Source organism: Pristis pectinata, chromosome 3 (genome assembly GCF_009764475.1).
Source record: "Pristis pectinata isolate sPriPec2 chromosome 3, sPriPec2.1.pri, whole genome shotgun sequence".
NCBI classification, from domain to species: Eukaryota; Metazoa; Chordata; class Chondrichthyes; order Rhinopristiformes; family Pristidae; genus Pristis; species Pristis pectinata.
This window is the reverse complement of record NC_067407.1, coordinates 129,606,851-129,622,133: the sequence shown is the minus strand read 5'-3', so window position 1 is coordinate 129,622,133 and position 15,283 is coordinate 129,606,851. Positions and strand designations below refer to the sequence as shown.

The window sequence follows — 15,283 nt, the reverse complement described above, 5'->3', positions numbered from 1 at the left end:
GAGGTGGCTTTAGAGATAGCGGAGGCATTGGCGATAATTTTCCAGAAATTGATAGATTCCGGCATGGTTCCGGAGGACTGGAGGGTCGCAAATGTAGTTCCGTTGTGTAAGAAAGGTGGGAGGCAGCATAAAGGAAATTACAGACCTATTAGTCTGATGTCAGTGGTAGGAAAGTTATTGGAATCTATCCTCAAGGATGGGGTTACGGAATACCTAGAGGCGCAAGGCAAGATAGGTCCTAGCCAACATGGTTTTGTGAAGGGAAGATCCTGCCTGACCAACCTATTGGAGGTTTTTGAAGAAATCACAGGTAGGATGGATAAGGGAGAGGTGGTAGATGTTGTGTATTTAGACTTTCAAAAGGCCTTTGATAAGGCGCCTCACAAGAGACTGATTAATAAGATGAGAGGTCATGGAATTATGGGTAAGATAACAGAATGGGTGGAGCATTGGCTGGTTGACAGGAAGCAAAGAGTGGAAATAAAAGGATCTCGTTCTGGTTGGCTACCGGTTACTAGTGGTGTGCCGCAGGGGTCAGTGTTGGGACTGCTCCTTTTTACCTTGTACATTAACGATTTGGATGATGGAATAAATGGTTTCGTGGCTAAGTTTGCGGATGACACCAAGATAGGGGGAGGAGTAGGGAGTATTGAAGAGATAGGAAGGTTGCAGAGGGACCTAGACAGTTTAGGAGAATGGGCAAGGAAATGGCAGATGAGATTCAATGTTGAGAAATGTGCCGTTGTACACTTTGGAAGCAGAAATAAGCGGGCAGATTATTATCTAGGAGGAGAGAAAATCCAAAGCACGGAAGTACAAAGGGACTTGGGGGTACTCGTGCAGGATACCTTAAAGGTTAACCACCAGGTTGGATCGGTGGTAAAGGAAGCGAATGCTATGTTGGCATTCATTTCAAGAGGTATAGTGTATAAAAGTAAGGAAGTGTTGATGAGGCTCTATGGGGCACTAGTGAGGCCTCATTTGGAATATTGTGCGCCGTTTTGGGCCCCGCATCTTAGGAAGGATGTGTTGACGTTGGAGAGGGTTCAGAGGAGATTTACGAGTGAAAGGGCTTACGTATGAGGACCGTTTGTCAGCTCTTGGACTGTACTCGCTGGAGTACAGAAGAATGAGAGGGGACCTCATAGCAACATTTAAAATATTGATAGGAAAGGACAGAGTAGATGTGGCTAGGCTGTTTCCCTTGGTGGGTGAGTCCAGGACCAGAGGGCACAATCTTAGAATTAGAGGGTACAGGTTCAAAACAGAGATGAGGAAAAATTTCTTTAGCCAGAGGGTGGTGAATTTGTGGAACTCCTTGCCACGTACAGCAGTGGAGGCCAGATCAGTGGGGGCGTTCAAGGAGGAGATAGATAGATATCTAAATAGTCAGGATATCAAGGGATATGGGGATAAGGCCGAAATTGGGATTAGAATAGGTTTTTTTTCTTTTTTTTTCTTTCCCCCATTCCCCATTTCTCACTTCTATTTTCCCTTTCCTTGGAGCAGACTCGATGGGCCAAATGGCCTGCTTCTGCTCCCTTGTCTTGTGATCTTGTGATCTTGTGATCAATGATGTCCTACGAGACTTCATGAATCGATTTGTGTTTGTCTATCTAGATGACATCCTGATCTTCTCTAGTAGTCTCCAGGAACACACCCAGCATGTCTGTCAGGTTCTCCAGAGGCTTTGGGAGAACAAGCTCTTTGTCAAGGCCGAGAAATGTGAATTTCATGTTCCCTCCGTCAGCTTCTTAGGATACATCATTGAGAGCAGACAAGTAAGGGCAGATCCCAAGAAGATCCGACAGTGGTGGAGTGGCCTCAACCCACGATGCGCAATCAACTCCAACTGTTTCTGGGGTTTGCACATTTCTATCGCCACTTCATTAGGGATTATAGTTGGGTGACGGCACCCCTTACTTGACTTACTTCACCTAAGACCCCTTTTCTGTGGAATCCCGAAACTGACCTGGCGTTCTCGGACCTGAAGAAACGCTTCACGTCCTCTCCTATCTGGTCCTACCAGACCCCTCCCTCCAATTTGTTGTGGAGGTTGACGCCTCTGACTCCGGGGTGGGAGCGGTCCTCTCTCAACGCTCCGGTTTGGATCAGAGACTGCACCCCTGTGCCTTTTTTCTCGCCGGTTGTCCCCTACCGAACGTAACTATGACGTGGGGAACCGGGAGTTACTAGCAGTCAAGCTTGCATTAGAGGAGTGGAGGTACTGGCTCGAGGGAGTGGAACATCTGTTTATTGTTTGGATAGACCACAGGAACCTGGAATATATACGAACTGCGAAACGCCTGAATTCCCGTCAAGCACGGTGGGCATTATTCTTTGGCAGGTTCTGGTTTACGCTAACATATCGTCCGGGGTCCAAGAACAGGAAGCCTGATGCTCTCTCCCGACAATACACCACCGAGGAGGATCATCCTTCCCCGGTCCTGTGTGGTGGCCGCCCTCACCTGGGAGATCGAGGCTGCAGTGAAGGAAGCCCAACAGACCCAACCTGACCCAGGCAACGGACCACCCAACCACCTTTTTGTACCAGAGCCTGTGTGGTCTCAGGTTCTGCAGTGGGGACATTCTTCTCGTTTTGCCTGCCATCCAGGGATTGACAGGACCCTTTTTCTCTTGAAGAAGCACTTCTGGTGGCCCTCCATGGACACTGATACCTGTTCCTTTGTCTCTGCCTGTTCTGCCTGCACCCGTGGAAAAGCCTCCCACTGACCACCGGCTGGACTGCTTCATCCCTTACCCACACCTAGCTGTCCGTGGTCCCATATCGCCCTGGATTTTGTCACAGGACTGTCCCCTTCTCACGGGAACACTGCTGTTCTCACCATAGTATACCGCTTTTCCAAAGCAGTGCATTTTGAGGCCCTTCCCAAACTCCCAACTGCTCAGGAGATAGCCGACCTGGTCGTCCAACACGTCTTCTGCCTCCACGGAATCCCTGCAGACATTGTCTCCGACCGGGGTCCCCAGTTAGTCTCTGCAGTATGGAGGTCTTTTTGTCGGGCCCTTAGAACATCTGTAAGCCTATCGTCCGGTTTACATCCACAGACGAACGGCCAAACAAAACGGGCAAATCAAGATTTGGAAACAGTGCTACGTTGCATAATGGCGAACAACCCTTCGACATGGAGCACCCATCTCGCTTGGGTTGAGTACACCCACAACTCTCTAGTCTGCACTGCCACTGGAAGATCCCCCTTTGAATGCTCACTCAGTTACCAACCCCCTCTGTTCTCCATCCATGAAGGGGACATCTCTGTGCCCTCAGTTCAGGACCATCTCCGCCGTTGCAGCAAGGTCTAGGAGGACACACGCGCGGCCCTGCACTGGACTGCTGACCGCAACCAGAGATTCGCTGATTGTTGGCTGATTCCCGCGCCAGTGTACCAGCCTGGGCAGAAGGTTTGGCTCTCGGCCAAGGACATCCCTCTCAAGGACGAGCCCAAGAAACTGGCTCCTCGTTTCTTGGGACAGTTTGAAATTGAGCGGATCGTCAATCCCACAACGGTCCGGCTCAAATTGCCTATGACTCTGAAGGTACATCCCACCTTCCATGTGTCTCAGGTGAAGCCAGTGGCTAGCAGTCCATTGTGCCCTCCAGCCAAGGCTCCCCTGCCACCCCCCCCGGATTGTTGACAACCACCCAGCATACTGGCGGTTACTGGATATAGGCCGCCGGGGTAGGGGCCTGCAGTACTTGGTGGATTGGGAGGGTTCCTGGGTTCCTCAGTCCTTCATTTTGGACCCCTCCCTCATTCAGGAATTCCATCAGAACCATCCAGGTAAGCCCAGTGGGTCGCCTGTAGGCTCCCATTAAGGGGCAGGGGGGTACTGTCATGGTTCCAAGTACTGGCCTCGATTCAGCTCCATTGATGATGCCTTGTTGGGCAGCATATGGATTCCCTGCATGACTAATTGCATAACGACACACACCTGAGCCCCATCAGGGGCCTAGCATAAGTACCCGGGTTTCTCTAGAACTAGTTGCCAGAATATTGGTCAACCTTTGGGTATACTTTGTCTTCTGGTTGCTTAGAGTTGTCAGCTCTAGAGTAGTCCAGGTTTCACTGTTCTTCTTAGGATATCCAGCTTTTGTGTTGGGACTCCACCTCTGATTCCTGAGGCAAGACTCCTTCCAGTTGCTCCCTGTGTTTGGTTCTGAGGAAGCATCCTGACTCCAGTCTTGTACAAGCGTGCTGCATTTGGGTTCTCTGTGAGCTTGATCTTTGCTCAACATTGTGACACTGTGAGGTCTGAGGCTTATTTCTGATGGTAAAGACTTCTTATTTTGCAACATTAACATATGATTACATTGCTGTTCTGGACACACATAGAAGACACATAGGGAAGGGTTGTAATTGGAAACCATAAATGGAACTTACTCAGGGATACAAAGGGCATAGCTCTTCTAAATGAGAATATTGCGTAATTTTTCACCTCAGAAAAATATGTTTCTAAAGTGTCACCAAAGGACAAGCTCTCTGAAGTTCTGGGTGGGCCAAAAATTCTTAAGGAGGAGATATTGGAATGGCTACCTGAATTTAAAGTGGATAAACCTCCTGGTCCAAATGGGATTCACTTTAGATTTACTGAGATAAATAATGATAGAAATTGCAGGGACCCAGTCATAACGTTCCAAACATCTGTAGATTCATGGATGGCATCTGAGGATGGAGAATTGCAAATGTTACATCCTTGTTGCAAAAATCATGCAGGGACCAGGATGTAGAGGGATATGGAATTAATACAGGCAAAAAGGACTAATATAGATGTGGTGGACTGACGGTCATGCTTCTTTGCTGTACAACTCTATGACTTTATGATAGACCCAGTCATCACAGATCTGTCAGTTTAACCAAGGTAGTGAGGAAAATTCTGAAAACAATAATCAGAGGCAGAATTAGCAATTTCTTGGACAAGTGTGGATTGATTAGAGAAAGCCAGTGTGGATTTGTCACAGGCAAATCATATGTACCTAACCTGACAGTGTTTGTCTGAAGTAACAGAAAGTCGTTAAGGGAGATGTGGTTGATGAGATAAATACAGACTTCCAAAAGGCATTTGATAAAGTGCCACAAAGTAGGCTTGTTGTCAAGATTGAGGGCCATGGAATAAAAGGGTTACTCAGCATGGATAGAAAATCGGTAAAGAAACAGAAAATAGAGGGTCAAGGGTGAAAGGCACGGCAGGTAATCTTCTGCCTCACAGCTCCAGTGACTTGGTTTCAGTCCTGACTTCTGATGCTGTCTGTATGGAATATGCATGTTCTTCCTGTGATTGCATGGTTTCCCCTGTGTGCTCCAGCTTTCTCCCACAGATGTACTGGTTGGTAAGTATATTGGCTACTGGAATTTACCCCGAGTGTAGGTGGATGGGGGCAGGGGGTTTGATGGGCACATGGAGAGAATAAGTTATAGTGAAATAGTGGGGAATGGGACTGATGGGATTGCTCTGAGAGTCAGCACAGTTGATGGACCAAATGACTCCCTTCTCTGTCACAAGAAAATATTTTAAAAATCTACATGTGAGGAAGGTTTGCTTTTAAGACGAGAGGGAAGTTTACTGTAGAGTTCAACAGGTGTTGGTACTCAGACTGTTGCTTTTATTAATTCATATTAATTATTTGGGCAGAGAAGGCTTGCTAGAAATACCTGAAATGGGCAAAAAAAGATTGCTGGAGGAACTCAGCGGGTCAGGCAGCATCAGTGGAGGTAAAGAGATGGCAACATTTTAGGTTGAGACCCAGTATCAGGACCTGAAATGGGTGGCCTTCTAATGAGGAAAGGCTGAATAGTCAAGGATTGTATCTGTTAGAAAAGTGAGAGGGGACTTGGTTGAAACAGATAAAATGCTGACTGGTTTGGACTGGCTGGGTGGGTGGGGGAAGAGGGTGTTGGGGGAAACAACGTTTCTTCTTATTGGAGAATCTAAAATTTGTGGTTCTTGCTTAAAAATAAGGGTTTGCCCATTTAAATCAGAAATGAGAGTTTCTCTATAAGGGACACAAAGGGTAGTTGAAGTAAAACCTTTGTGTATTTCTACAGCAGAGTTGGATAGAATCTTAATGAGCAAGGGTTTGAAAGGTTATTGGGAGGTGAAGTAACAATCAGATCGGGTAAAGTGAGCATTAAAGACTTGACCTTCCAGAGGTTGGAGTCATACCGCGCACTGAGGTAGCTGGTTATGTTTGTTAGAAGACAACCACCGCAGCCCTAGGATATCACCGTAGGATTTCCCCAGCATAGTTTCCTAGGATCAGTCATCTTCAGTTGCTTCATCAATGATCTTTCTTTCATCAAAGGATGGCACAGTGGCACAGCTAGGAGAGCCGCTACCTCACAGCTCCAGTGACCCAGGTTCAATCCCAATCTTCGGTTCTGTCTGTGTGGAGTTTTCAAGTTCTCTCTGTGACAGCGTGGGTTTCCTCTGGGTATTTTGGTTTCCTTCCACATACTAAAAATATGCAGGTTGGTAGGTTATTTGACCACTGTAAAATTACCCTTAGTGTGTAGATAACTGGTAGGATTTGGTGGGTGGAAGTTGATGGGAATGTGGGTTAGGGTAGTAGTTGTGTAGTAGTGGGTATTTGATGGTTGGCCAGAGTTGGTGGGCTGAAAGGTCTGTTTCCATGCTGTATCTCTCTGACTACTACACTCTATAAAGTCAGAAATGGAGATTTTCACCGATGGTTGTACAATGTTCTGTTCCTTGGAAGCATGCCCTCAGAGGTGTGGTATAGAGGACCACCAATTATTCTATTACTTGCTACAACATGAACTCTGACCTTTTTTTACTGGTTATGTTGTTTTGGACAATTAAAGATGTGTACTACTTGCACTATTTCTTACAGGTATATGAATACAAAAGTTGGAAGGTTAAGTTCTGAATGCGAAAGGTTATGGGGTTAGTGAGAACACATCTGAAGAACTATGTACGATGCTGCTTTTATTTACAAAAAGATTCTAATGCATTGGAAGCATGTCAGAGAAGGTTTATTGGACTAATACCTGATATAGGTAAATTGTCTTATGAGGGAAGGTTGGATAGTTTAATCTTGTAACCACTGGCGTTTAGAAGAATGAAAGAGGACGTGCTTGAACCATTTAAGATCCTGAAGAGTCTTGGTAGGGTGGATGTGGAAATGATGTTTCCTGTTGTGGGAGAATCTAGAATGAGCGGTACAGTTTAAATATGAGGCAATTTGTTTTATCAGCGAAGTCTGTGTCTCTTCCTCAAGGGGTGATGGAAGTAGAGTCTGTGAATATTTTTTAAGGCTGAGGTAAATAGGTTCTTTTAAGCAAGGGTATGATGCAGAACTAAGGTTACCATCAGATCAGCCATGATTTTATTAAATAGCGGAGTGAAGAGCTGAGTGGCCTAACTCTGATTGCTCTCCTCTGTGTTCAAACTTGGCTACCTGACCTAAGCCAGATAGGATTCTTTATGTCCAGTCTCCACTCTGTGTGAACAATGCAGCTACCCATACTTGCCTTTCTTTCGCCATTCACCTGAAATCTGTGCCCTCTGTACCTCTCAAGAAGGGTGCATATTCTGTAAAAAAAGGCATTCAAGTCTGGGTGGGATAAGACCAAGCCATGCTGCAGTTTGTTTGTTGAGTTGATTGACTTGGTATAGCCACAAGTGTCACTATTTTTGATTAATATTTAGTTTCATCTCCAAACAAATCAATAGTAAGTTTTAAGATTGCTACATTTATGGCAATGCTCTGGTCAGGTTTGGAAAAATAATATGTAGTTAGGATTGGGTTGAGTTTGGATTGGCTCTGATTAGGTTGTGTTCAGGCTGAATTTTTTTTTCCTGAAGCAGATATGTAGTCATCACTGCCTTCAGAGCTTATAAGTTTGGTGTAGTTTGAAAATTTAAAAATTATTTTCTGTATCAAATCATATTTATCTTTGTTTCAGATTTCCAATACTATATCATAGGAAATAAAGACTACCACCTTCCTGTGTTAATGTATTTCAGGAAAAGCAGTGGTCCTAAATTGGTTTATTATTTTCACATGTACAGAGGTACAATGAAAAACTTTGTTTTGCATGCCATCCATACACATCATTTCATCACATCATTGCATTGAGGTAGCACAAGGGAAAACAGTAACAGAATGCAGAATAAAGTGTTACAGTTACAGAGAGAGTGCAGTGCAAGCAGACAAATAAGGTGTAAGGCCATAATGAGGTGGATTGTGAGGTCAAAAGTCCATCTTATCATACAAGGGGACTGTTCAATAGTCTTATAACAGCTGGATAGAAGCTGTCCTTAAGCCTGGTGGTACGTGCTTTCAGGCTTTTGTATCTTCTGCTCGATGGGTGGGGGGAGAAGAGAGAATGTCCAGGGTGGGAGGGGTCTTTAATTATGTTGGCTGCTTTACGAGACAGCGAGAAGTGTAGACAGTCCGTGCAGAGGAGATTCGCCTGTGATGGAGCATTTCAGTTAAGAGGAAAGACTGGATAGTCTGGGTTTTTTTGGATGGTGGCGGGGGAGGGGCACATGAAAGGTATACAATATTATGAGGGATGCAGATAGGGTAGACTTTACCCCATAGCAGAGGGCATAGGTTTAGGGTAAGGTTAAGAGATTTAGAGGGGTTATGAGGAATATTTCTTTTCACCCAGAGCATGGTTGGAATTTGGAATGCGCTGCCTAAGTGGTGGCAGAGCACACCATGTTAAAAGTATCTAGACGAACACTTGAATCACCAAGATATAGGTTACGGACCAAGGGCTGGGAAATGTGATTACTGTAGATGGTTACTTGATGGTCAACATGGACATAGTGGTCCAAAAGGCCTGTTTCTGTGTTGTATGACTCTAATGAATTTGAAAAAATCATCAACCTAAACATTTCTGTTTCTGTATCCATAGATGCTGCCTGACCTGCTTCGCCATTCCACTATTTGTTTCATTTCTAAAGAAAGATACATTTACCTTGGAATTAGTGCAGTGCAGATACACTAGATTAATATCAGATGATTGTTCAATAAGAGATTACATGCCCAAACTTCTGCTTTGAAGAATCAGAGGTGGTATAGGATTTGTGATGGATTGATAGATTAGATGCTGCAAAGATGTTTCCTCTGCTGGGGAAGTTCAAACTGATCTCAGAATAAAGGACCAGCCAGTTACAACAGAGCTGAGAAATCCTTTGTTATTATTACAGATGATCATAAATTGTTTAGTTTAGAGGGCCGTGGATGCTTTGTCTTCCAATGTTGAAATTGTTGGACACTAAGTGAATTAGAGGATAGGGGGATCAGTCAAGAAAATGGGCTTGAGGTGCAGGTTTGGCACTAAGTCATAGAGCACAGAAACAGGGCCTTTGGCTCATCATGTCCATGCTGACCATTGTACTTATCTATACCCATTTCCATTTTCTTGCATTAGGTCCATAGCCTTTTATGCCTTGGTGATCCAAGTGATTGTCTTGGTGCTTCTTAAATGTTGAGTCACTGCCTCCACCACCCTCTCAGGCAGTGTGAACCTACTAGCGGGGAAAAAAAATTCCCCCTCAACTCCCATCTAAACCTACCTCTATCTTAGCGTAACACTTTACAGTGCCAGTGACCCAGGTTCAATTCCGGCTGCTGTCTGTAAGGAGTTTGTACGTTCTCCCTGTGTCTGCATGGGTTTCCTCCCACATTCCAAAGACGTATGGGTTAGGAATTTTTGGGCATGCTATGTTGGCGCTGGAAGCGTGGTGACATTTGCAGGCTGCCCCCAGAACACTCTACACAAAAGATGCATTTCACTGTGTGTTTTGATGTACATGTGACTAATAAAGAAATCTTATCTATATCTATACTGTCTTGTTTTAGACAGTGCAATCCATGGGGAATATATTCTTATCATCTACCCTATCTTTCCCTCCGGTAATTTTATATACTTTTAAGTCACCCTCTCAGCTGCCTCTGCTCCAGGGAAAACAGCCTATTCAGATGAAAAACACGATGATACTGGAGGAACTCAGCAGGCCAGGCAGCATCTATGGAGAAAAGCAGGCAGTCAACATTTTGGGTCAGGACCCTTCTTCAGTCCTGTAGTCGTTTGTTTCCCCAGCCTATTCAGTCTCTGCTCATAACTTAAATGCTCCGTCCCAGGATGGACTGACTTTGAATAAGGAGGTAAATAAAAACTTAAAACGCAGGAAATTAGAACTAGCTAGGTGGACAAGGTAGTGGGCATGGACTTGTTGGGCCGAAGGGCCTGTATCCGTGCTGTATTGCTCTATAAATGCAAATGCTGTAAACATGAATTTTGCTTTTTTGTTAAAGAAATAGAAAATGCTGGAAGCACGCAGCAGGTCAGTCATCATTTGCTCGAATAGAAGTGGGGTTAACGTTTCAGGTCAGCACGGCCTGCCTTCATTTTGACCGTGCTGGGTTAGTTCCGAGGGGCCGAATGCCCGCGTTTCCAGCGCGCCCTTTGGTTCCCGCCCGGGCAGGCGTTGGGGTCGGTCACGTGGGCACGCTTGGTTGGTTGGGGGCGGGACGCGCGCCCTGCCCTGCCGTCCCGGTCCGTTCAGTGTGAGGTCACGGCGTAACTGGGAGGCGACGCGCACGCTGGCGGCTGCCAGTGGGTGAGCGCGCGCGCCGGCGGGGGACGGGCGGACGAACCGTCGGGCGGACGGGCGGGCGGTCCGAGTGCCGCGGCCATGGCGGCTCCCTTGGCGCAGTTCGACGAGGACTGGCAGGATTTCTACGAGTTCAAGGCGCCCTCGGGCAGTTTCAAACTGGACCAGGTCAACTCCAACGGCGTTGCGGCCCCGGTCCCGGCCAGCGGCACCGGGACGCTGGAGCAGAGCCTGGAAGATTTCGCCGAGCTCGACAACTTCTCCGGCGAAATAGGCAGCTTCAAGTCGATGGAGGACCTGGTCAATGACTTCGACGAGAAGCTGACCGTGTGTTTCCGGAACTACAACACCAACACGGAGAACATTGCACCGATCAAGCCCATCTCCGAGGAGAGCATCATGAGAGACGACGAGTGAGTACGGGGCCGGGGGGTTGCCAAGGGGTCCGTGTGCCGGAATGTTTGTCTCGGGTGGACCCGCCGTTGCGTCCGCCCAGTGAATCTGAATTGATGCAAACTTTGTCCTCCACACTTGTGGTCCCGGCTTCCTGAGTCACTTCCCATTGCACCAACGCCTTCTGCTTGCGGGGTCGGCTTTCCCCTCTGCAAATCTTTTCCACATGCTGGGAGAACTGCAGTGTCCCTTTCTATTTTGTTGCATTTCACGTTTCCAGCAGGTCTTCATGAATGCATACTTCCCATTGTAACAAAACTATTTATACAAGGCTATTCGCTGCCTGCAATGTAAAATTCTAACATTGACAACACTGGATAGGTTGAGGGCTTGCAAGATGTTATAGATGCTGCACAGAAACAGGCCCTTTGGCCCATTAAGTCTGCACTGTCTATCAGCCACGCATTTGCACTACTCCTACGTTAATGCCACTTTTTAATTCTCCCCACATTCTCATAAGCTCGCACCCCCGATTCTACCACTCACTCACACAGGGGCAATTTACAGTGGTCAATTAACCCACCGACCTGAAGGTCTTTGGGATGTGGGAGGTAACTGGAGTACCAATGAGGAAATCCACACAGTTACAAGCAGAGTGTGTGGAATCCACAGAGACGGCACCTTGGGTTAGGATTGAACCCAGGTCTCTGGCGCTGTGAGGCAGTGGCTCTACTAGCTGCTACTCTGCTGCCCTGTGTAGGCGGAGCTAACTTTTAATATTGCTATACAAAAATGGTCTGAGATATAGCTCTTTAAGTAAGTTGCATGCACTGTACTGCAGGTAATATGATCTTGTGTGGCAATATTTTATCATGGAGCCAACAGATAGCTAAAATTCTGAGTTACTAGTTTTACTCCTGAAAAGTCCAAATAAGGCAGGCTGTGAAAAGTCCAAATAAGGCAGGCTGTTGTAGATACTTTTGAATTTAGAAACCCATGTTGCTCATTTCAAAATTAGTAGCCTTGTGTACTAAACAGTGAGCCTGAAATCTTGTATGCAAGTTCATTTTTTGTTATTGCTGGGATCTCTGCGTAGCCAGTAGCAATATGGCATTTTTAAAATGAAAATATTGTTACTAAATTTTATTAACCATTGTGCAGATAGCAATCATGTAAACAACAAAGCATAATGCATTGAGTTGTTAATATTGTTTAGGTTATTTTGGAAGCTACTGAGTAAAGTCTATTACTATTGTAACTGCTAAATACCTTTATTTTAAAGTGAATTAGTCCTGGTTGTGTATTGCAAGCAAAATGTTGGAGCATTATGACTCTGGCTTTATTAATATTGTAGAGAGGTATCATAAAAGTTTTCAAATTATGAATTAGGTTTATTCATTTATACAAGTGTCATTTCTAGTATTTTAAAATCCAATGCCTAACTGCAGAATATAAATGTATGTTTAATTTCTCATAGAATCATAGTTGTTGTGGCACAGAGGCCATTGAAATAGGTCGCTAGCCCATCTAATCCAGGTAGCTTTTTCTTAGAAAATAAAAACAAAATATTGGAAATATTCAGGAAGTCATACACCATCTCTGCAGAAAGAAGCAGTGGTAACATTTCAGGTCAATGACTTTTCATCAGAACTGACCTGATTATTTCTGTTTTTATTTTAGATTTCCAGCTTTTTGTCTCGTTCCCTATCATATAGTATATGTATAATCAGACACTTTCTATTTATAAGTATTTCCTTAAAAATTCTATGCAATAATATTCTTGTTAAAAGGAAATGTATATTGGAACCAACCTTCACTTCAAGTACCTTTGATAATATTTTAAAATCTTAAATTATGGAAGGAACTGTGTAACTTCCCTTCTAGTCTGTACTTGGGTTTCCCCTTTTTTTTCTTTGTTTTTTTACATTTATTTTTCATGCTCCTCCCTGTCTCTTCTATTCCAGAGGTGTGAACAACATTATCTGTGTGCACATCAAATCTTCCATTTTACTGAGGCATTTTCTCTTTTAATTATAGTTCATTTATAACACCCTCTTTATGGAAAAAGAGAGAATTCACTTTTTTTAATCTTGCTTCACATTTGACCATGTGAATTTGCTTAGTTTTTTGTAAAATGAATATTCAACTTAGCTGAGTTCATCATTTTATGTATGAACATTTGCCATTGCACCAAGCTCTGCTTAAATAATTCCATGTCCATAGGTGAGAATACAGCAAGTGTAGTTTGCATGTTCTGCCTTATTTAAGTGAGTTCCAGCAACATAGTAGTACTGTATCAGCACTTGATCATCACATTTAAGAGAAATGTATCCAGTAGTTTTGTTGATGCTATGATTTATAGCAGTATCAAAGTCATTTAAAGATTAATGTGGCTTTTCAGGTGGAATGAGCATATAAGTTTTATTAATGTAAAACTTGATTTTGCATGCTTGCTCTTTTACAAAATTTGGGTTTATTACCTGTAAATCGTGGAATCCTTCCAATCGAACTCAATACCAAAGTTTTTGCATGCCATCTTACCAGCACCTGAGAAATTCTTAGCTGCAGGTCTATACCGAAGTGCCATAATTTCCTGCAGATGCAGCAGCAAAATGATGCTGAGTTTGTCGTCATCTACTCTCTCTGCACTCATGACTTTGTGGCCAAGTGCAGGTCAAACGTCACCTGTAAATTTGCCGATGACACCACTGTTGTTGGTAGAATCTCAGATGGCGATGAGGAGGCATATAGGTGTGAGATAGATGGGCTGGTTGAGTGATGTCACAACAACAACCTCGCACTCACCATCAGCAAATCAAAGGAATTGATTGTGGACTTCAGGAAGGGGAAATCAGGAGAACACACACCAGTCCTCGTTGAGGGGTCAGCAATGGAAAGGATGAGCAGCTTCAAGTTCCTGGGCGTCAGCATCTCGGAGGATCTATCCTGGGCCCAACATATTGATGCAACCACGAAGAAGGCATGCCAGTGACTCTACTTCATTAGGAGTTTGAGGAGATTTGGTATGTCACCAAAGACTCTTGCAAATTTCTATAGATGTACGGTGGAGAGCATTCTGACTGGTTGCATCACTGCCTGGTACTGAGGCTTCAATGCACGGGATTGCAGGAGGCTGCAGAGGGTCATAGATTCAGCCAGCTCCATCATGGGCACAATTCTCCCCACTGTCAAGGACGTCTTCAAGAGCCAGTGCCTCAAGAAGTCGGCATCCATCACTAAGGTCCCTCACAATCCAGGACGTACCCTGTTCTCATTACTACCATCGGGGAGGAGGTACAGGAGCCTAAAGACCCACACTCAATGATTTATGAACAGCCTCTTCCCCTCCTCCAGATTTCTGAACAATCCATGAACACTACCTCTTTATTCCTTTTTCTTGCACTGTTTATAAATTACAAAATAAATAAATAGTAATTTTATGTCTTTGCACTGTACTGCTGCCACAAAACAACAAATTTCATGACATATAAGTCAGTGATAATAAACCTGATTCTGATCTTCATAGATTATTCTTTGGGATCAAAGATGACTTGCTTCCAGTCTGGTTCTTTGGCTTCTAGTGTGACTGCTAAGGCTATTGTCGGAACTACAGAATCTTCCATGGATAGGCGAGGAAGTGTCTGATGGGAAGGGTGGATGGTTTGATTGTGAGCTGGTGTGCACCTTCTACTGTATATGCTGGTCTTCCATGTGCTCTTGGTGCTTGGGTTTGAGGTTCTTCGTATTATCCCAGCTGATTGATGAGGGTGAGACAGTGGATTTTGTCTATATGTACTTGAGTAAAGCATTTAAAAAGGTCTCATGGTAGGCTGATCCAGAAGATTAAGGCATATGCGATCTATGGAGGCTTGGTAGATTGGATTCAAAATTTGTTTGGCGATAGAAGAAAGAGGGTAGTGATAGACGGGTATTATTCCGACCGGAGATCTGTAACAGTGGTGTTCTGTAGGGATCTATGCTGGGACCCTTGTTGTTTGTGATGTATATAAATAAATTATTTGGACAAAATTATAGGTGGGGTGATGAGTAAGTTTGCAGATGACACAAAAATTGGTGGAGTTGTGGATAGTGATGAAGGTTGTCAAAGGATACAGCGGGATGTAGATCAGTTGGAAATATGAGCAGAGTAATGGCAGATGGAGTCTAAAGAAGTGTGAGGCGTTGCACTTTGGTAATCAAATGAAAGAGGAATGTATACAGTAAATGGCAGGACCCTTGGGAGCATTGATGTACAGAGGAATCTTTGGGTGCAGGTCCA

General features: G+C 44.6%; 1 protein-coding gene across 3 annotated transcripts in view; it reads left to right on the top strand.

Moving 5' to 3' along the window:
* The first annotated feature begins 10,574 nt into the window (after window positions 1-10,574).
* LOC127568437 (fasciculation and elongation protein zeta-2-like) overlaps window positions 10,575-15,283 on the top strand; it is a 120,203-nt gene continuing 115,494 nt past the window's right edge. For 2 of the 3 annotated variants that reach the window (XM_052012164.1, XM_052012165.1), the window contains exon 1: window positions 10,662-11,024. In XM_052012164.1, coding sequence (XP_051868124.1) covers window positions 10,693-11,024 — 332 coding nt within the window. In that variant the 5' untranslated portion in view covers window positions 10,662-10,692. Of the gene's footprint in view, window positions 11,025-15,283 lie in introns of all 3 variants that reach the window. The other variant, XM_052012166.1, reaches the window with a different exon arrangement.